The 18,959-nt window shown below is 41.2% G+C and overlaps 9 protein-coding genes across 9 annotated transcripts; 5 read left to right on the forward strand and 4 right to left on the reverse strand.

Annotated features, from left to right (window-relative positions):
- Window positions 1-153: 153 nt before the first annotated feature.
- Window positions 154-1,489, forward strand: BDB00DRAFT_52388 (glutathione S-transferase). Its single transcript, XM_053117725.1, has 4 exons — window positions 154-470; window positions 554-667; window positions 801-960; window positions 1,089-1,489. Exons 1-4 carry the CDS (start codon window positions 262-264, stop codon window positions 1,371-1,373), a joined length of 768 nt encoding a protein of 255 aa, XP_052983328.1. The 5' UTR covers window positions 154-261; the 3' UTR covers window positions 1,374-1,489.
- Window positions 1,490-3,628: 2,139 nt separating this feature from the next.
- Window positions 3,629-5,445, reverse strand: BDB00DRAFT_868902 (uncharacterized protein; the record flags this gene model as incomplete). Its single annotated transcript, XM_053126523.1, has 7 exons — window positions 3,629-3,660; window positions 3,731-3,773; window positions 3,841-4,196; window positions 4,286-4,337; window positions 4,457-4,624; window positions 4,730-5,221; window positions 5,326-5,445. 7 exons carry the CDS (start codon window positions 5,443-5,445, stop codon window positions 3,629-3,631), a joined length of 1,263 nt encoding a protein of 420 aa, XP_052983329.1.
- A 183-nt stretch (window positions 5,446-5,628) lies between these two features.
- Window positions 5,629-7,177, reverse strand: BDB00DRAFT_868903 (uncharacterized protein; the record flags this gene model as incomplete). The annotated part of the gene is made up of 5 exons (XM_053126524.1): window positions 5,629-6,047; window positions 6,129-6,231; window positions 6,328-6,654; window positions 6,732-6,987; window positions 7,107-7,177. 5 exons carry the CDS (start codon window positions 7,175-7,177, stop codon window positions 5,629-5,631), a joined length of 1,176 nt encoding a protein of 391 aa, XP_052983330.1.
- Window positions 7,178-7,726: 549 nt separating this feature from the next.
- BDB00DRAFT_868904 (PIN domain-like protein) lies at window positions 7,727-8,602 on the forward strand (the record flags this gene model as incomplete). The annotated part of the gene is made up of 4 exons (XM_053126525.1): window positions 7,727-7,824; window positions 7,886-7,940; window positions 8,016-8,387; window positions 8,468-8,602. 4 exons carry the CDS (start codon window positions 7,727-7,729, stop codon window positions 8,600-8,602), a joined length of 660 nt encoding a protein of 219 aa, XP_052983331.1.
- An 806-nt stretch (window positions 8,603-9,408) lies between these two features.
- BDB00DRAFT_868905 (uncharacterized protein) lies at window positions 9,409-9,862 on the reverse strand (the record flags this gene model as incomplete). The annotated part of the gene is made up of 3 exons (XM_053126526.1): window positions 9,409-9,507; window positions 9,620-9,756; window positions 9,847-9,862. The coding sequence occupies 3 exons, from the start codon at window positions 9,860-9,862 to the stop codon at window positions 9,409-9,411; spliced, it is 252 nt and encodes an 83-aa protein (XP_052983332.1).
- Window positions 9,863-11,147: 1,285 nt separating this feature from the next.
- Window positions 11,148-12,106, forward strand: BDB00DRAFT_757249 (glutathione S-transferase; the record flags this gene model as incomplete). The annotated part of the gene is made up of 3 exons (XM_053118970.1): window positions 11,148-11,272; window positions 11,571-11,727; window positions 11,822-12,106. Coding segments are annotated over 3 exons (567 nt in total), but the record flags the coding sequence as incomplete, so codon positions are not given.
- A 330-nt stretch (window positions 12,107-12,436) lies between these two features.
- On the forward strand, window positions 12,437-16,063 carry BDB00DRAFT_881835 (Muskelin N-terminus-domain-containing protein; the record flags this gene model as incomplete). The annotated part of the gene is given in 14 exon segments (XM_053128105.1): window positions 12,437-12,716; window positions 12,815-12,994; window positions 13,087-13,116; window positions 13,209-13,286; window positions 13,369-13,427; window positions 13,502-13,639; window positions 13,704-13,971; window positions 14,060-14,225; window positions 14,329-14,509; window positions 14,589-14,755; window positions 14,860-14,917; window positions 14,930-15,444; window positions 15,537-15,823; window positions 15,948-16,063. The coding sequence occupies 14 exon segments, from the start codon at window positions 12,437-12,439 to the stop codon at window positions 16,061-16,063; spliced, it is 2,523 nt and encodes an 840-aa protein (XP_052983334.1).
- Window positions 16,064-16,394: 331 nt separating this feature from the next.
- BDB00DRAFT_785164 (uncharacterized protein) lies at window positions 16,395-16,986 on the forward strand (the record flags this gene model as incomplete). Its single annotated transcript, XM_053120524.1, is given in 3 exon segments — window positions 16,395-16,580; window positions 16,752-16,933; window positions 16,953-16,986. 3 exon segments carry the CDS (start codon window positions 16,395-16,397, stop codon window positions 16,984-16,986), a joined length of 402 nt encoding a protein of 133 aa, XP_052983335.1.
- Window positions 16,987-17,283: 297 nt separating this feature from the next.
- Window positions 17,284-18,467, reverse strand: BDB00DRAFT_868909 (PLC-like phosphodiesterase; the record flags this gene model as incomplete). The annotated part of the gene is made up of 4 exons (XM_053126527.1): window positions 17,284-17,823; window positions 17,928-18,157; window positions 18,234-18,341; window positions 18,422-18,467. 4 exons carry the CDS (start codon window positions 18,465-18,467, stop codon window positions 17,284-17,286), a joined length of 924 nt encoding a protein of 307 aa, XP_052983336.1.
- Between the last annotated feature and the right edge of the window lie 492 nt (window positions 18,468-18,959).

Consider the following 18,959-nt stretch of genomic DNA (forward strand, 5'->3'; position numbering starts at 1 on the left):
TATATACAGTGCAAGCAACTAATATATGTCGGGTAAACGGTTATACAGTAATTTCTGTCGCCGTATTCCTTTTTACATTCATGGAAAATTATATTGCAGGATTGCGTGCGCGCGTGCGCCGTTGATTCGCGGACATGGGAAACCGCATTCAGCAAACGCATAAAAAGCGTTGCTTTTAGAGCGCGACGTCTTTTCCCGTAATATTTCTTGATTTATCCAAGACTTAAACAACAACAATGTCTGGTAAAGGGAAACGCACTTATGAATCTTCTACATTGCACGTTAGCAGGAGAAAGGGACAGAAGCATCTGTCTCAAGTACTTTCTTTCTATCGTTACAAAAAAAATAGATGAACTTGTCCTTTACGACGCTGCTGTTTGCCCATTCTGTCATCGCGCTGCCATCGCGTTCAAGGAGACAGGTTTAAAGTATAAGCGTGTTGAAATTGACTTGGCCAACAAGCCTTCCTGGTAAGTGGTAACATGGCAACGGTTGCTTTCACACTGAAGTAGAAAGATCTTTGCTTAAGTATGAGTGCGTATTTATACGATAGGTTTAAGGATGTTATTCCTGATGCTAAGGTTCCTGCTCTCGCTATCCAAGGCACAATCATCTCCGAGTCCCTTGTTCTCATCGAACTCGCCAACGACTTGCAGCCTGAGAAGGGGTTAGTAAACGCACTTGAGCGAAAGAGAAACTGAGCAAGATTTAAGAAACGTTCATACTGTATACCCAATTTTACTTAAAAAATGTCAGAGTAAGCACTAACGGATGTGCATTCTATATATAATCTAACGTAGTTTGCTTCCCCGAGATCCAGTGAAACGTGCTCAAATTCGATTTGCAATTGAATACTTCTCATCCAAAGTTAGCTCTGTATGGTATAACTTCCTTATGCACGAATTTAAAAAGGAGAACCTTGCAAAGTGCATTGAAGGCCTTGAAGCTGGATACACTCGCGTAAGTTTTTTCTGGGTTATCACTACTACAGTCACATTTCAAGTGTTAAAATGCGTGATTCCCAAGTATGCGAGTTACTGATAAAAGAATTGGCTGTCATACGTCTGTTCTTCTATAATCTTGCATAGATCAATGAATTATTACTTGAACAAGCTCCCTCTGGCCCTTACTTTCTGGGATCCGAGTATTCACTTGCTGACATTGCAATCGCGCCGATTGTCGCTCGTCAGGCAGCCGGTTTTAAGGCCTTTTTGAATGGCCTTGAGATTGAAGCTGTCAAGAAATATCCTCGTCTTCAGGAATGGTTGGAAGGCATCGTCAGTAGACCCACCTTTAAGGAAACCTACCCTGGTGATGAAATTGTTATTAACTTTTACAAGAAGGAGTGGAATGTTTCTAGTCTTTTAGACTAGAGCATTTTGTAACCATATCTCTATAGTTTTTTTTCTTTTTGTACTTTTTATTACATTCACCAGCCCTGGATGTAAAATCACCTGTTGTATAAAAACAATCAATATATATAATTGCGCTAACCACAAATGATTGAGAAAATGTGAATGAAGAAAGCTAGAGGAGCTTCTCATCTATCCGTCCGCGACTAGTAACGGACAAGGCGCAGATGACTCAGAGAATCCTCTTTTATAGATGAGATTTGACAGCAGCTTGCTTGGAGATTCATGGAAAAACTAAACCTATTTAACATGCTCGCTACTGTACATACTATGAGCAACATGTCATAAAAGTGGCACTATTAAGCGGTTCTAGATATCACTACTGTATTCATGTTAATGTTATCCGGATATTCTATGCTCTTACGCAAATGTGCGGATGCGGCCTTTTAACAGCGAACTCGTGAAAGACAGCCGGATTGTACTATTGTTCTATGATATATATCCGGTGACACTATGGATCTTATGTCTTCTGGATAAAAAATGAGTGCAGAAACGATGCAACAGTGTATTAAAAAGCACCAGTGACCACCAATAGGAAGATGCACTGTATGTCGTTCTGAAGGTGGTCTTGTTAGACTATCACTACAAAAACGCTCTAACGCATATATTTATACTGTATTTGATGATGATACAAATCATAATTAACATCATACAGTGTTATTATCATCAAAAAAGATTGTATACTTAAAGTGAATGTGCCCTATCTGGCGAAAACTTTATTCAAGTCAATAGTTACGAATCCATTCTCACCGACAGAATTGGAGGAGATTTTGTATGTTATGGCCGAACACAACATTATGTACAACATGAGTACTATGCCAATCAGTCTATGTGATAATGCTGTAGTTATGCTGCGTAACTACATGATGCTACTACAGTGAACCTCGCTGATGTTGACCCATTAGGCGCATATATCTGAAGCGATCAACACTATTGAGGGTTGACCAATTGCGAAGATCTCGGATAATTCTGTTTAGAAGATGCTCTTGTTGATGCTGTCGAGGGTTAATGCTAACGAGGTTGACTTGACGGTGATCGACCTGTATATATCAGCACGACCCCATATCATCATGTGAATCCATTCGTACTAGTGGCCAGCATATGGTGCTAACTGCGTCTGTGCGTATTACAACATAACAAGGAAGCAAGCCGTAGATCTACTTGTGTCCTGCTGTTAAATTTCTACGGGCAATTATTATAGACATGTTGTCTTTCAGCCGCAACTTTTGAAATCCAAAAAACAGCTGGAGTGCACATATTATCTCAGAAAAAAAACTTCTAACAAAAAAACTTTACTGTATGCCTACAGCCTACGTCCTGAAGATAAAAACTTTGGTAGATTCAAGCAGAATCAATTGTGTCATGTGTGCTTTTTATTAATCAAGAACTACCCCTGTTAAGCTCAACCTGCTAGAATGACTGTTAACTTTTTGTGCGCGTAGTAACTTTCTTGAAATAATACATTATCTCAAAGATTTCTGTTATTGTCTTTGGTTTATTTGATCTTTGCAAAGCTCTATGATAGTCATTTCTTTTTTAATTTATCATAGATATGAATGATATAACCAGCCTACAGCATTTATTGATGCTATATTATTATATTACTGACGCTTTTTATCTTCTAACATGGACAAGGCCAATTCAATCAGTGATATATAAAACCCTATTACTTTTTTTTACAGTAATCCTATTTAGACCTTCCATCGATAACTCGCACAAAACCACGACAGCAACAAAAGTATTTTTACGTTTTACTGTTATTACGATAATCAAAATACACATTATATGTGCATATTTGACATCATCCATATCCAAACAATAGTATCAGTAAGGTGTCCTTCAGAATCATATTCATTCTTTGGATTTAACAGGTTAAGTGAGAACGTCCTGAATGAGGGAGTACTTGTAGGAGATTGCGTACTTTAAAGGGGGTCATATATGCCATTAAGCAATTAAGAAGGCATTGTTACTTTTAACTGGCAAACATGCAGAAAGTGAAGCGACTTGAAGAAAGCCAAAGACTCTGACAGTATGCCTTAGTCAACTCACATGTATATTGGAAGTCGAAAGTTCCAAGTACTGGTCTTGATGCAGGAAAAACTCTCTTTTCATGTCATGATGAACTTGGTAGCCGATATAGTTGAGATTGACACAGTAGTGTCTGTCATTGCTGTGAAAAAAAGGAAAGTAAGAGAGAGAACAAGATTAATGGCTCTTTATTCCTTAGGACAGCCAAAATTTGCGGTCTCTATAAGAGATCGTGTCCAACACCATAAGATACCGTGGAAGACTTATTTATTTTTTAAATGACACATTACCATTCACAGGATAATTGAGGATATTCCAAATACTTCTTTCCTGCTTTAAATATGTATATGCAAAGAAAAAAATCGATAGTAAAAAAGGTCAGATTTGTATTGGCCAGAACTGCTAGAGAGCCACTATTTGCAGTCAGATCCTCGGGTCCACGGTGATCTGCTACCAGCATCCTTGCCCGTTTGGCGATTTCGCCACAATTCTTGTCTTGAGGATACTGATTTGGTATCCGAGCGTTTTGAAGAAGCAACAGAGCCTTGTCTTGAGGATACTGAGCTGTTAACCGAGCGGTTTGAAGAAGCAACAGAGCCTCGTCTTGAGGATACAGAGCTGGTATCCGAGTGTCACAAAGAAGCAACAGAGCCTTGTCTTGAGGATACTGAGTCGATATCCGAGCGTTTTGGAGATGAAGCAACATACTCCGGTGATGTAGGCTTGACGACTTCTTGTTCCTTTTCTCCGCACAGCCTATAGTATTTTGCTTGGCAGGAACTCTTTGTGCGCCCCATCTTTTCAGCGATATCCTGCCATAGCATTTGTCCCTTGCGCATCTCTACCTATGTCTGCTCTCTTCGCTACTCCAGCGTCTACCGGTGGTACCTTTCGGCCCTATAATATAACCATAAGGAAACTTTGAGCAATGGTGGTTCCTAGCATCACTGCTTTTATACTGTATATTTTACATGACCCTATCTATCATTTTCATCAACAGCTAGACTACAACGTACCATTTGCTTGATCAGTAGTGTTAGCCTTGCTTTACGAGCGGCTATTGTACAACCCAGCTCAAAACCGATACTGTCCCATGACGCATTGTTTTTGAACATTTCCAGTAAGCGATTTTCACTTGCAGGGGACCAGCGTCTATTGTGATTGGAAGGCTTGCTTGCAGGGCCCTGGTTAAAAAGATACAATGTAAAATTAGCAGACAGTCTCATATTCCACTTTCCATTCTGTTTAATATGTATCACTGGGATACTAAGAAAATCTCATTATCATACAAACAACAAAATGTTTTCGCGTTCGGACATTGATAATCTCCTGAAAAGATGTTGGCAGCCTTTAGCTGAATGACGATATTCGATGAGCTCGGCAATATCTTTCCAGGACATCTCCGGGTTGTCTGTTCTCGCCTTGACGACTGTCAACTTGTCTTCTGATGAAAAACGGGAAGCCATTTTTGGAAGGGAAGGATCTGACAAAAGGTGTGGCCACAATTTGGTATCGTTGGAGAGTAAGAAGAATAGCAATGTGAATCTCTGTATGAGAAACTGAAAAGTAGTAGGGCTATCCATTCGTGTTGTAAAACCATACTCATCTGCATTGTTTGCAATCAGTGCCTGTTGTCGTCGGCGCTTTTGTTTGTCAGATGAAAAGTGATCTGGTGGCTGAAACCCTTTCATAGCAACAGACCATCTTTCGATCGCATCAGAATGCAGCTTTTCGTCATGTAACCGGCTGTCATCAGTGGCATCGAATCCCTGGGGTCGGTACTGATTCAAAGCGTTTCGTAGTAGGTGGTGCTTTCGCATTCCTACATATCGCATCGCACTGGCTAAAAGAGAGGTGTTTTCATCGAGACTATAGAGCCACCTACGCCACGATGACTCACAGGATCGGTGGATATGCATATGTGGCGCTGGACAGTTCGTTCTCCAAAGTCTATCAATTTGTCTGCGTCGCTCGGTGATGCGTGGTGCATATTCGGCAAAGCCATAACTGCCATACGTAGTTCAGCGGCTTCGTGCAGGGCTTCACTTGTAGCTCAACGCACAACTGGTGGGTTTTGTCTCCGTCGCTTTGCACGAAATTCTTTTTCCACTTCTTTAACCGTTTTCAATGTATTGTACAGCAGAGCTAATCGATGATCCACGTTCCTTGAATCAGGATCGCATGCACGTCATAATCGTTGAATCACTTGGTCACGGGTGCAACTCTTCATCCTGGTGGCGTATTTAATGGTGAGGCCGCTAATAACAAGCGTGATAATCCAGGTGAGATCGAGCAGTTGAGTATTTAAATCTGTTGGGAACGCACCGAGTTCCTCAAAACTAGGATTAATATGCGGAATCACAGTGGTCAACTGATTGTCTGAAAGTGCAACTGAATTAGTGAGCCAGTCGTCGTTCAGCATGTGGCATAATCGAGGTATTCCGACATAATCGACAAATGAGTCGTTTCGTTGATTCAGAATGCCGCAGTCGTGTAGAAAATTCCCAAAAGCAACAGATGTGACTCCTCGAGAGAAAGTGACAGTAACAAGTGGTTGTATTATGCTCATATGGTGGGCGAGCTGTTGTAAAGCGGCATCGCGACTGTCTCGAACGTAGGTTCAGGGGAACAGGTTGACAAATGGAAGTGGCGTACAGTCAAAGGAAGTTTCGTCGTAGTTTTCTTCACCGCTACTCCACGCTTTTTGTCGTGCGAGGATCTGCCTTGTTAGCCTTCCTGCTCGCGAATCAGCAAAGAAGGTCTGTCTCGACGAATACAGTTTCGCTAACTTCTGAGCCAACCAGAACCAGAACAACGTGATTATGAAAGACGCGAGGCAGCGCTTGCTGAATCACCGTGTGAATGAGATTATCTGGTATCATATAACCATTCTTCGGTTGCTCGCTGCAAGCCGTTGCACTTCTTGAACTATCAATTGGCCCCAGAAGTCTAGTAGATTGCGACGAAAAGATCGGCTATTTGATATTTTTAAATCCTCGTGAAATGTAATCGCGAAGGTAGAGTATTCATGGAAGACTGGTGGGCCGGGCACATAAGCATTGTCAAAGCCACCATATTGCACATTTAAAAGGTTGTCGATTTCAGAGAAACCAATAGCGATACGCTCATTCAACGCTTCTCTAGACCGTGTTCCGCGATGGATCTCATAAATCCGCGTGTTGCTTAAGCGTTCATGTCGATCTCCAGTAGTATGCTGTAGAATTTACCGAGAAAACCACCAGCATTTGCAGCATCGCGTATGTGTTGCTCCAATGGCGGGCAACCAGTTACTACACCAACATACCGAAAGTACATTGGTTGATCCTGATGAAGAGCTGCAAGCTCCGCCCATATATCCGTCTTTAAGAATTCCTCGTCGTCCTCGCTCAATCGAGCAAGAATACCCTGAAATGTTGCCGGAGTGATAGTCCAACTACGAAGATATAAGATGGTGGTGTTGCGGGGTACTACAGCGCTTGTTGCTTCTCGTAGACCAAGGGCTGAGACGAGTGTGGCATCGTCGACAAGTGAGTTGTTGTCCATAATTCTAATAATTGTTTTATGGAATTGTCGCGACTGGTCATGGTCGTCACGAAGCAAGAAAGAGATTGATCCACAGTTGACGCTAGTAGTATCTTGTTGTACCTCGCACATGCGCTCTCTGACCTTACAAGCACAAGTTGCTCCACTCGCAGTGATGGTAAACGTTCTTGCAGTCGACCATGATGTGGAGACATTCTACAACACAAGTACAACGTATAAGTTTAGACTGCTGTGTTCGCGGGAGAAAACTGTGCTCTATCATTATCGAAAAAGCTGAAGCCATCCTTTTTTTCAGTTAGATGTACGTACATTCGATATGGAAAACGGTAAAAATAAAAAGAAGTAAAAGAAAGCAGTCATCAACTTACGCAAGCACTTTTAATTAGTAGGAACCATGAATACCGATTTATCACTGTATTACTATATAAATAATAAATAATATACCTTTACATGAACTTTTCTATCGCATATTTCTCACAATGGGCGTCAAAAATTTTGGCTTCATCAACACACTATAGCAGCGCAAGAACCAGTACATATTGAAGGCTACAGCGGAAAAATAGTGGGAGTCGATGCCTCAGACTGGCTGTACAGAGGGTTATACGCAGACGTTCAATATCCACGGGAGGACAAATGGACAGGAAAGCGAAGTATGTATATTACAATTGTATAGGAACAGATTAGACTGAAAAAGTATGTCGAGTATAGAAAATCAAGCACTGCATTTCTTCAAAAAACAGGTCATGGCCATGTTGCTTCAAGGTGTACACCCGTTTATCGTTTTTAATGGACCCCTTCGACCTAAAGCAAAATTAAAGACCGAATCAACACACCGTAGCGAGTAAGCGTTATTTCTGACAACATTAGAAATGATAATATTTATATCATTTTATTTTCTCAAGAAACGAAAAGAATCCACGACAAATCATACCTAAACTGCAAGAGGATTGCATCAAGGTCAGTAGCATATTCCTGTAATATGAAGTGAGTGCTGCTAATGTCCTTCGACTCATGTTGGCTGATTGTTTACAGTATCTCGAGGAGATTAAGGTGCGACATATTGTTTCTCCGTATGAAGCTGATGCCCAGCTGGCGTATTTGGCCAGAAGCGGGTATATCGACGTGGTTATGAGTCAAGACAGCGACATGCTAGTATATGGATGTCCTGCTGTTGTGTGCAAAATGAATCTTTTAAGAATGCCAAGAAGTAGCCATATCACAACAGCAAAAATGGGGATGGGGATTGAAGTGACGCTAGAGCGACTGCTAGCTAAGTGGAATATGAGCTTTGAATCCTTTCAAGATATGTGTATACTTGCAGGCAACTCCTATACACGTTCACTACCAGGAGCTTCTTTGAACACGGCTTACAAGGATATTATTCAGTTCGGCACCCTTGAGAAGGTAAGCTTGGGAACCGTCCACGCTATTTCTGTTATAAAAAGTGTCTTACACCGTAATAGGTTCTTGATAATTATAAAAAGCATGGATACTTGGATCAGCAACCTAATTACCATCAAGAATGCCTCTTGGCCAAAGAAACGTTGCGAAACCAGCCTATACGGCATTGTGGCTCATCTAATGCGGTGGTACCGCTATCTCAAGCAATTGAGGAATAAAAAATTTGCAAGCCTCCATTACCAGAATAAACTATTTCGTCATCTTGCTATTACAAACAAAAATAAATCGAATCAATCAGTGAGCACAGTTTTGTTTAAATTATTGATACTATTATTATGATCACCGGAACTACGGTTAGAATCAATATACCAAAAGTATTCTCACTATTATTATCATAATAAGTAAATAGCACAACATATTCTTTTTTATTTTAAGACCGATTCATTTGATCTGCTAACCAGCTAATAAACCCTTTGTCCAATTCTTTTATAGTCTGTTCATCCTCGTCGATTTCTTGACATAAGAATGTACATGTCACGACGACTAGAGGTAGATCTACCACCTTCCTTTCATTGAGTGAATAGCAACAGCTTCATAGTATATTCAGCATTCATTATTAGGTATTATAAAGAGGACTGATTACAGTGGACCCCCTTTAATGTCAACCCTCAAGTACAGCTGAAAGTCCTGACGCCAACGGGGGTTGACGTTGAAGGGGGTGGACTATTCAGACACAAAGTTTAACCGTATAGTAAAACTATTACGTAAACCAGCGTACCCGACACAGTATATGTATGCAACGGAGTCGTTCCTGACAATATATTTTCAACCAACAACAAAATAAACTCTTTTGCTTAGATATGTCTGACCTCAATAAGAAGTCAACCCTGGCCAAGGTGTTGACATTGACCTTATGTAGTTGAAATTTATCTCTGCTAAAATGTGAGGTTCTCAGAAAAAAGGTTGACGGTATCGGGGTTTGACATTAAAGGGGTTGACATTAAAGGGGGTCCACTTTATATTATTAAACAAGACCATCATATAAACTGAGGGCTTGTACAATTGTAGGGTCCTTCTTTGATCCTTCCTTGAACTCTGCCATTGTTAAAGCACCATCTTTATCCTATATATACATTTGAATATGTAAGAGTTATATTAAACTGGTGCAATATTTATAAGCTGTAGGATGTGGGGATGCAGTTTCTCGAGGAGAAAAGAAAAAAATAACAATAAACCCAAATACTTGCCAAATCCATCAAGTCAAAGATCTTTTGAACTCGTTTCTCGGGAGTGTCCTCGTCCTCAGGCAATTTTACCATGTTACCAACCATCTTGTAAATGGCATCCACAATACGAAGCATCTCGTCACGAGCTATCATATACGGCCATCATTGTCTATATCATACAGCTGTTGTTGTTGTTTTTTTGGTGCAAGACAGATAAGAGTTATTAAAACCTTTACTCTGATTAAATGACATTCTTTGCCATCATTCTTATACAGTATACAATACCTGAAAAGCTCCTGGATACATTTTGTTTAAAATGTTTATTCTTTGGGATTATGTATCTACTGTAGAACCTTGTCTTCGAGCATCATTATTTTTGTTACATTTCTAGCCCCGTTTTTCGGTGAATAATATATCCTATAACAGAGAAGAGGTATCGTGTAGACGATTATGATACTTATTGCTGAAGAAGCTTATCTTCTCTGGTCGTCATAATTTATGCATAACAGGCAGATTAACTATAAATTATTGTTATGCGTTGATGTTCACGATGACGAACCTCCGTCTCCCTTAGTATATCCATTCGTACTTTCTGTTGTTCTGGTACTCTTCCGCAAACCGATGAATTATGCTGCATTCTTTCGCCAATATACTTATATGAGCGGATTATTCTGAGCGTACTCCTCGGTCTAACTTGAATCAATTGGCAAGGTTGTACATAATACATATCAATTGTAATATTTCAAGTTAAAAGCACGACATCATGGTGTCAGATGTTTATAACAAAAGTACTTTTACATGGTTTGACAACAGCATCAGGATATTTCCATTTCGGAAAGCGTATTCGTAAGTTTACTCCCTTTTCCGATAAATTTCTGATCGCAGGCGTTCTACATTACTCCGCTTCTTCAGTATCGTTGTTGTCCAACCGTCTAAACGCTCTTTGAGAAAATCAGTAGCAGCTGAACACGCGCGCGTATGTGTGCGTGTGCAGATGAATAATGGCCATACATGAATAGCCCCGGCGGGCCTACTATGTCTCCGTGTACATAAGGGTTGGTACGCGTGTATCTTAGCGGAAGAGGCTACTCTAGTAGGCAATTGGGGCGTTTACAAAACCTGCTACGTACACCATTTTTCGCGCCGCCGAATTTCCTGAGAATGCAAGCGATTTTTGTCTTACACCAGAACAATTTGTCAGCATTGAACAAACTCTTTGCTGGGCGTACAAGGTATAAAGCAAAAGAGCATATATAGTCATATCTCATTTTGCTACTTACCCAAGACTTTTTTTATCATTATTTTCCCACTTTGTTTTTTAAATCGAAATCACTCACCATCACCATCGAGTGCTACCAATAGCAAGCCTGTCACTACCACTATTACTATATGTCTACAGTTTGTGGTCAGAACGAACGATAATTATCATACTCGTTCATTATATATAGCGTAGTGATATGCTAGGTGTTGCCGCTTTTTTTGCTGATATATCACTTGTCTCCACGACCTCGTTCTTTTTATATCATCAACTAATATAGCTGATAAAACTATACTTTACATTGGTACCACTTGCCCCTTTTCTCAAAGGGTGGCTATTGCCCTTAAAGAAGCCGGGATCGAGCATGAAACGGTGTTAATTGATTTATCGAATAAGCCAGCTTGGTAAAACTAATTATTACACATTATAAAAGAAACCTCACTGCTACACTAATTGAAATATGCTGATGGTTGCCACAAACCCTTCGTAATTGACTCATATAAAGGTATCAGGATGTTAGTATGGATAGAAAAATCCCGTCGCTCACCATTCAAGGCAGAAACCTTGCCGAATCGTCAGTTTTACTTGAGCTTATCAACGATTTGAATCCCGAGAAAAGGTATCCTCGCGCAGTTGATATCAAAAAAAGGCTCAACAGACATCAATGCTAATACTCTTAGCAACCTTTAAATCGATGAAAAGGTTGCTCCCGAGTGATCCTATCAAACGCGCTCAAACTCGCTTCATTGTTGAATATTATTGGACAAAGATTGCCCTAGTATGGTTTGGTCATTTCCACAATTTCAAGAACGCGGATCTGGCGAAATATGGCGACTCACTCAATGCCGCTTATGCCCGTGTAAGTTCAGTAAAACACGCGCACCCTATTGCACGTCATTATCCCAAATGGTAGTAGTAATTATAATAATAACACCTGTGGTACACCCTCCCAGCTCAATGAATTGTTATTGGAACAAGCACCATCCGGTCCCTACTTTCTCGGATCCCAATACAGTCTCGCAGACGTTTTTATTGCGCCATTCTCATCCCGGCTTGAAACATCCCACAAGGCCTTTTTGAAGGGCTTCCAAATTGACGCGATCAACAAATACCCTCGTGTCCAAGAATTCCTCAAGGGCATCACTGATCGTCCTACATTCAAGGAAACCTATCCAGGTGACGATCTTATCATCGAAACTTTCCAACGTGCTTGGAAGATAGTGCCATCTGCGGTCTGATCGACATCCTATTGCAATTATACAAAAAAAAGGGTTTTCATCTTGTGGGTGCTTTATGCATTCAACTAACAAAAAAAAAAGGAAATAAAAAAATTCTTTGTATTTCAACTGTTTTTTCCTCTAACATACCAACAAACATAGTTTTCTCCTGCGCTCCTACATTATTGCGTATTGCATACTAATGAACTGACTGTAAAAAATATATCGCAATTAAAAAAATGGCTTGCCATGAAAAAGACAAAAGAGCAGGAAGAAAAGGAAAAGTCGGCGGAGGCGGTCATCACCGGCAGTATTACAAAACATCTTTCAATGGATTGTCACGATAATCCTATGTCTTCTTCCTTTGTTGACGACTGTATCAACGCTGCCGCGGATCCATTTCCCGTGGCTGCTGGTGCTGGTGCTGCTACTACCACAGCAGAGCCCAATACTGGTAGTGGCAAGGTATTTGAGAAACCTCTCCGCTATTCCCCGTCGTCGTCGTCTTTGTCGTCTTTGTTATGCCGCCCGCCATCTTCCTTCAACTCTCAATGGCACAATGCATCGCCTCCCAACATTTATGGAGGGTTGGCTAAAATTGGAGACGACTCAAGCCGTAGCTCTGATCGAGGTAACATTGTAATTCTTGGTCTTACATTTGCGCCTTGCCTTTATGTAATACTTTATTCTTGTTGCTTTTCGTGGCCGTACTAGTTACAAAGTTAATAGCCGAAAGTCCACAAGTCAGGCTGTCGTATACTGTGCATGATTTTTCTTCGTACTGTGGTACATACCATCCTAATAGTATTCGCGAAAATAAACCTGCCGAACAGTCGTCGCGATGGTCATCGGGAACTCACGATCAGGCGCAATTCGTAATGTTACGTCTTGATAAGCCGGTAGTTGCCTGTATTGTATCTTATTTTTTCTGTTTTTATTCTGTGATCAAGAAGCTTTTTGCTCCCAAAATAGTTGACAGTTCTCAAACGTTTTATCCTTAGGTGCCATCACGTTTGGCAAATTCCATCGAGGTAAACATGGTTCTATGTAATGATATTATGCGTGAAAAAAAAGCCGTCGATGTGTAGTGATATGTACTAATGTAAGCAACAAAAAACACTAGCCCATGTATGTAACCTTAGAGAATTCAAGGTGTACGGCGGTATGGACACAGATGACATGGTGGAGTTGCTGCATACAGGTAAACAAAGAAATCTGCACGAGGGAATCCCTGATGTGTGATGCAGGCTAAGCTAACGTATGTAACACAATGGAAAAAAAAGGTTTGCAAAACAACACAGAACCCGAGTCGTTTTCTTTGCTTTATGCTCTGCGTAACCTGGTTAGGATTGTTCCTGATTTCCCTTGCTTTTATTTCGTTTTTCTTCATTATGGCTAATGAACAAAGCATTTCAGATATTCCCGGTGCAATACATAAAAATCGTTCCTCTTGCTACGTTTGGCCCTAATTTCAATTACAGTATCTGGTTTGTCGGGCTCAAAGGCCATAGCGATGAAAGAACCATGAATCAAGTCATGTATGAGTATCAGAATGTAAGTTGTATACAAAGGGAAATCTATGATAAAGTGGATCAAAACTATACTAATAAACATATAGTACCGAGAAATGGAAACGATCCGACTATGCTTGAAGCATTTTCGCCAAAGAAACATGATGGATATATTCTATCTGATCCAAGATCGAACCGGCGTTGAGCTCGAGAATTCCTTTCTCACTCAACTACACAAGCATCTTGTTCAAGATGCTGATTTTACAGCAGCGGAGCAAGTTTTGGAAGCAGCTCATGCACGTCATATCTTCAAGGATTATGCAGCAAATGCAGAGTATACGCCTATCTGGAAGCGAATATGGGCTACCAATGAAGGTGAGTTAAATAAAAGAGCTCTGCCATCTTGTAGTGAACCGCTGTATATTGTTTTAACTTTATCCAATTATATGCTACGGGTTGCTAGATGGTGATGCCCCATGCGGTCGAGGAGGTCACCAGATGTGCATTGATGTGGAAGAAGAAAAAATCTATCTGTTTGGCGGATGGAACGGATACTGTGATTTGTCCGATTTGTGGTGCTATCATATTCGTGAAGGTCGTTGGCGACTACTTAGTGCTGATACGAGAGAGTAAGAGAGATATGAACACACGCATATGAATTGTTGAAAAACCTGTTTTACAAAAGTTTCTAATTTAACGTAACAATCCCCTCTATAATTCAATCTACTTTAGTCAAGGTGGCCCTGGCCCTCGATCATGTCACAAGATGTGCTTTGATCCAGATACGAAATCTATTTTTGTTTTGGGTCAATTTGTTGAACCATCTGCTATCTTAACGACCAACTTGGACTCGGACTTTTTCAGATACTTTGTTGAATATGATCAATGGGTCAAGATCAGTGATAATACTGCGGTAAGCGGATATGTCCCCCATAATAAAGCGCCGGGGGAGGAATACGAGATATATACTTACGCTAATAAATCCTATATAGAGAGATGGGGGCCCTGAATTGATTTACGACCATCAAATCTGTATCGACTCTAAAACTTCTGAACTCTATGTATTCGGAGGACGAGTCGCATTCGTGGATCCAAATGGTCACAATTATGGCGGCTTGTACTCGTACCATATCCCTACAAACACTTGGCAGCTCATCCGGTAGGATTTCCTGAACCATTATGCAACAGGAACGATTGCGCAGACATATGATTTAACCACATGACATAATCTCAATATAGAGAGGATGGTGCAGCCAGATCAAGTATCTTCTTGTCATCTGGCCCGCAAAACGCGATGAATTTCAATCGGTTTGACGACAATGTACCACTAAAGTCACGTGTCGGTCACTCGATGCTATTTAATCCATGTACGCGAGGTTTGTACATATTCGCTGGCCAACGTGTCAAGGATTATTTGGCCGACTTGTACTGCTACACGATCGACAACGACCACCTCGTAGAATTGGCACCTGAGCATTCAAAAAGCTTTGGGCCCAGGGCCGGATTCACACAGCGAGCGACAATCGATCCGACCGCACAGGAAATCCACGTGTTTTCAGGATATCGCGTGCGGCAAGGATCCGATACAATCGTGAGTGAATTCTGGGTATACAACATTGAGCAAAATCAGTGGAAGAATGTGTACCAAACAGACAAGCGATGTGACGAAAATGGCAAAAGCGAGCGCCCTTGCCCTCGCTATGCACATGACATGGTCTACAATCCAGTCACCAAGACACAGTATATCTTTGGTGGCAATCCTGGTGAACAGCGACAACCACAGCTAGGCGCCTCTATTGAAAACGGTTGCAAACGGCTGTCTGATTTCTGGGCGCTTCAATTGACAAAGTACAAAAAAAAAACAGACTATATTGATATAGAAGACGGAAGGACAGGGATTTTGAGATATATTGACAGGTGTGTTTATTCTTTTGATGTAGGCCAGATCCTGCTGGTGTCTTTAGAAAGTGTTTGCTTATGCTTCGAATGCAAAGACTTGAGGAGCTATGCAAGCTTGCCAATCGACGAAGGATGGTGCCCGGCAATGTGTGTGACGAAACACTGCAAGCTTTAGAGTATTTGCAAAGCCAAGTTGCGGTTTTGGTCGACCATAATATTGAGGAAGAATCCAACCAATTTCATCAACTATGCGCGAAACTATGTCTTTTGCCACCAGTACCTCCATCATCATCATCACCATTATCATCATCGGAAATAACTGCTAGTAGTACTAGAGAGCTAGAGGAAGCGAGAGCCAGAGGTCGGTGAAGGTTTCTTTTGTATATTTGTGTATAAGCATGTTTAAAAAAAGTAGTTGTTATACTAACAAGCGTCTATTCTGCTTTGATTAGACGAGGACGAATCATTTGAAGAACGCACACAGCTATTTGAGAAAATACTGGATTACTTGCCGACAGAAATGAAAGAGCCATCTGGACAACTACTAGACGCAGTCAAGTTTGTCTAGAGCCTACATTATTACATATTAGAGATTATCCCCAACTCCTTCATTTTGTTTTGCCTAGTCCAACCCAGAATTTTTATCTTTTCGCTTCTCTCGCCAAAACAACGCGCACATACACACACATACACACACGCTTGTTAACAATATTACATATCTAAAAGGGAATTATATTTCCTCTCTTTTCTTCCCTTTGCCTCTACAATAACACCAATTAGTCGTTTTTTTACATCTCCGATAAACTACAGTCTTCTTCCTTTCACATCCTTCATTAGAAAAGATGCAGTGGCCAAATACAACAAAACACGTGATGATCGATGCACACATATGGATCATGATGACCGTGTGGATGGTCTTTGTGCCGCTGGCTGTGGGTGTTGCGGCATACGGCCGCCATTTTGATAAGCCCTGGTGGGCCAAGGCACACATGTTGATTATGGGATTTGGCGTCGCCATACCCATGACTGCCGCCGCGATTCTTGGTATCGTCGCAACGAAAGGATTTCTTCCCAGAGCCCACCTGGTAAGTCATTATTACGATTAATTGGATAGCAATGCACCTTGTCAGCGCTTTCTCTCTCTCTCGCACACACACAAAAGTGTTTATTACTTGAGTGAGTGTGTATATGCTGTCAGATATACCATCAACATCAACAAAATAAGTGATATATTGACTCTATATAATTAATTTCAGATACTCGGTACCATTATCATCCTCGGCGCATGGTTCCAGATTGGACTTGGAATTGTAAACCATATCATTTTCCGCATTCACGGTCGTGCCAAAGGTGCAAAGCGACCAGTACAGAATGCTATCCACGTGTGGCTTGGCCGCTTGCTGGGCATTTTAGCCATGATCAACATTCCGCTGGGTATGTATATGCATCATTCGCAGTTATCGTGGTACATTGGCTATGCGATATGGGTGACTCTATTATGCGGTGCATCTGTTGGACTGTTTTGGAAGATTGGCAACCACAATACGCAAAAGGAACAACGGCGAGCAGAGATTATGTTTACAGAAGAAGAATCGAATGGCGATATTGGAGAGAAGGAGAAACCAGGACCGGAAACAAAGGTGTCAGGCAACAACAATAGTAGCAGTAGTGGTAGTAGTAAAAATGAATAATCATCCACTATGATATCATTATTTTCCGCCATCGTCTTTGTTTGTTATATTTGTAGCTGTTGTTCTTTGTTGACTCTCTTATCTTTGTGTGCGTTCTTTACATCCCGATGTAGCCACGACTTGCGTAGTGCATGGCATTTTTCAGTAGATAAAAGTACATTCTACGACGGCTAGAGCCTAGATAGGTGGATGATTCTATATACTTTTCATATTCTTCGGGCGACATGCCCTCGATGTTTTCCCAGAGGTTCTTGATCATCAGTTCGACATGGTCGCCTACCACGCCATCCACTCCCAGGGCCAAGCACTCATGCATCTGCTCCACCTCGTTGATCGTCCAGGTGATCACTTTTTTGTTCAGAGAACGGGCCTCCTTCAAAAACGCATGACCGTCCGCATCTGCAAGTGCAGCAAAGGGTATGCTTAGATAATCAGCGGTATGAAGGAAATGCTTGCGGGCCGCAGCGAGGGAAAGGCCAATGAAGCAAATGGGAAACCCAATCTTTTGAGCTTCGGGCAAGAAATCAACGTGCCATATGCCAATCACCAATTGGCGAGCAAGGGTGTCCATGTGGTCACCAAATTCAGTTTTTAGTAGTTTATGCACCGCTTCCATGATTTCAATTGGGTTATCAAACTAATTGGATTTAGGGTTATCAGCAGCAGTTTAAACAAAGGGTCTTTCCCACAAGTGATATAACATGCGCCCATTCTTCCTCCCGACGCACATGCAGTACATACCTTGATGTCGATAATCATGTACATATTTCTGTCAATAACATCCTGACGCAGCATAAGCTTCACCACGTCTCTAAAAAGGGGTATAGGCTGCGGTGGATCCGACTTTGTTTCAAGGCCATCAATGTAACCATGATAGTTGACCTCTCCGATCTTTCCGTGGCCAGTCGTCGTACGATTCAACTTCATGTCGTGCATCATGATGATCTCGCCATCCTTTGTCAGTCGAATATCTATGTTGAGCGAAAATGTTTTGTTTAAGAGGGGGCAGCGTTCCCATGGCAACGAATTTCTATTACTCCTTTTTACCTCCTTCCAACGCTGTTGCCTTGGCTTCAACACCTTTTTCATACGACAACATGGTATTTTCGGGGTATTTGCCGGAATAGCCACGGTGAGCAATAACACCGGGTAAGTCTATTTTGCAAACATAGGATGTGCATATATGCAGACTTGATTTTAGAAACCTTGTTGTTTAAATTTATCTTTTGCTCAACCTTGAATTTCCCGGTACTTGCTTGGAATACTGGAGTCTATGGTCATATCCTTTGCTTGTTTTGTGAATAAAAAAAAAGTAGGAAAAGGGAAAGAAAAAAAATATCAACAGCACTACGCATTCAGGTCTAACTGAATTTAAATAAACGATCGGTCTCTGTCTCTCACTCTTCTTTGCGTACTTGGCAAGGTACCAAAACGCTAAAACGGGTCAACAAAATGCCAAAAAGGCACTGAAACCCAATCACATGCTATGCCTAATCCATGTCTCCGCAAAAACCGGACCGATATAAACCATTGATAACCTAACACTAATGATGCGTTTAAGAAATTTGAAAGGTAACACTCTGACGACAGAAGAAATTCTGTTTGGAAATAGTGACCAACTTGGCAGTTACATAACATAGTTCATCAGGTCGAGTTGCATAGCTCCTTATTGCTGAGCAACTCATTATTAGATGGATCATGATTGCATAAAGCGAGATCGTCGGTTTAAAAATGACGTATGTTGGCAAAAGATGATCGTAGATACTATTACAT

Source organism: Zychaea mexicana (genome assembly GCF_025766255.1).
Source record: "Zychaea mexicana strain RSA 1403 chromosome Unknown BDB00scaffold_11, whole genome shotgun sequence".
In the NCBI taxonomy this organism is placed as follows: Eukaryota; Fungi; Mucoromycota; class Mucoromycetes; order Mucorales; family Lichtheimiaceae; genus Zychaea; species Zychaea mexicana.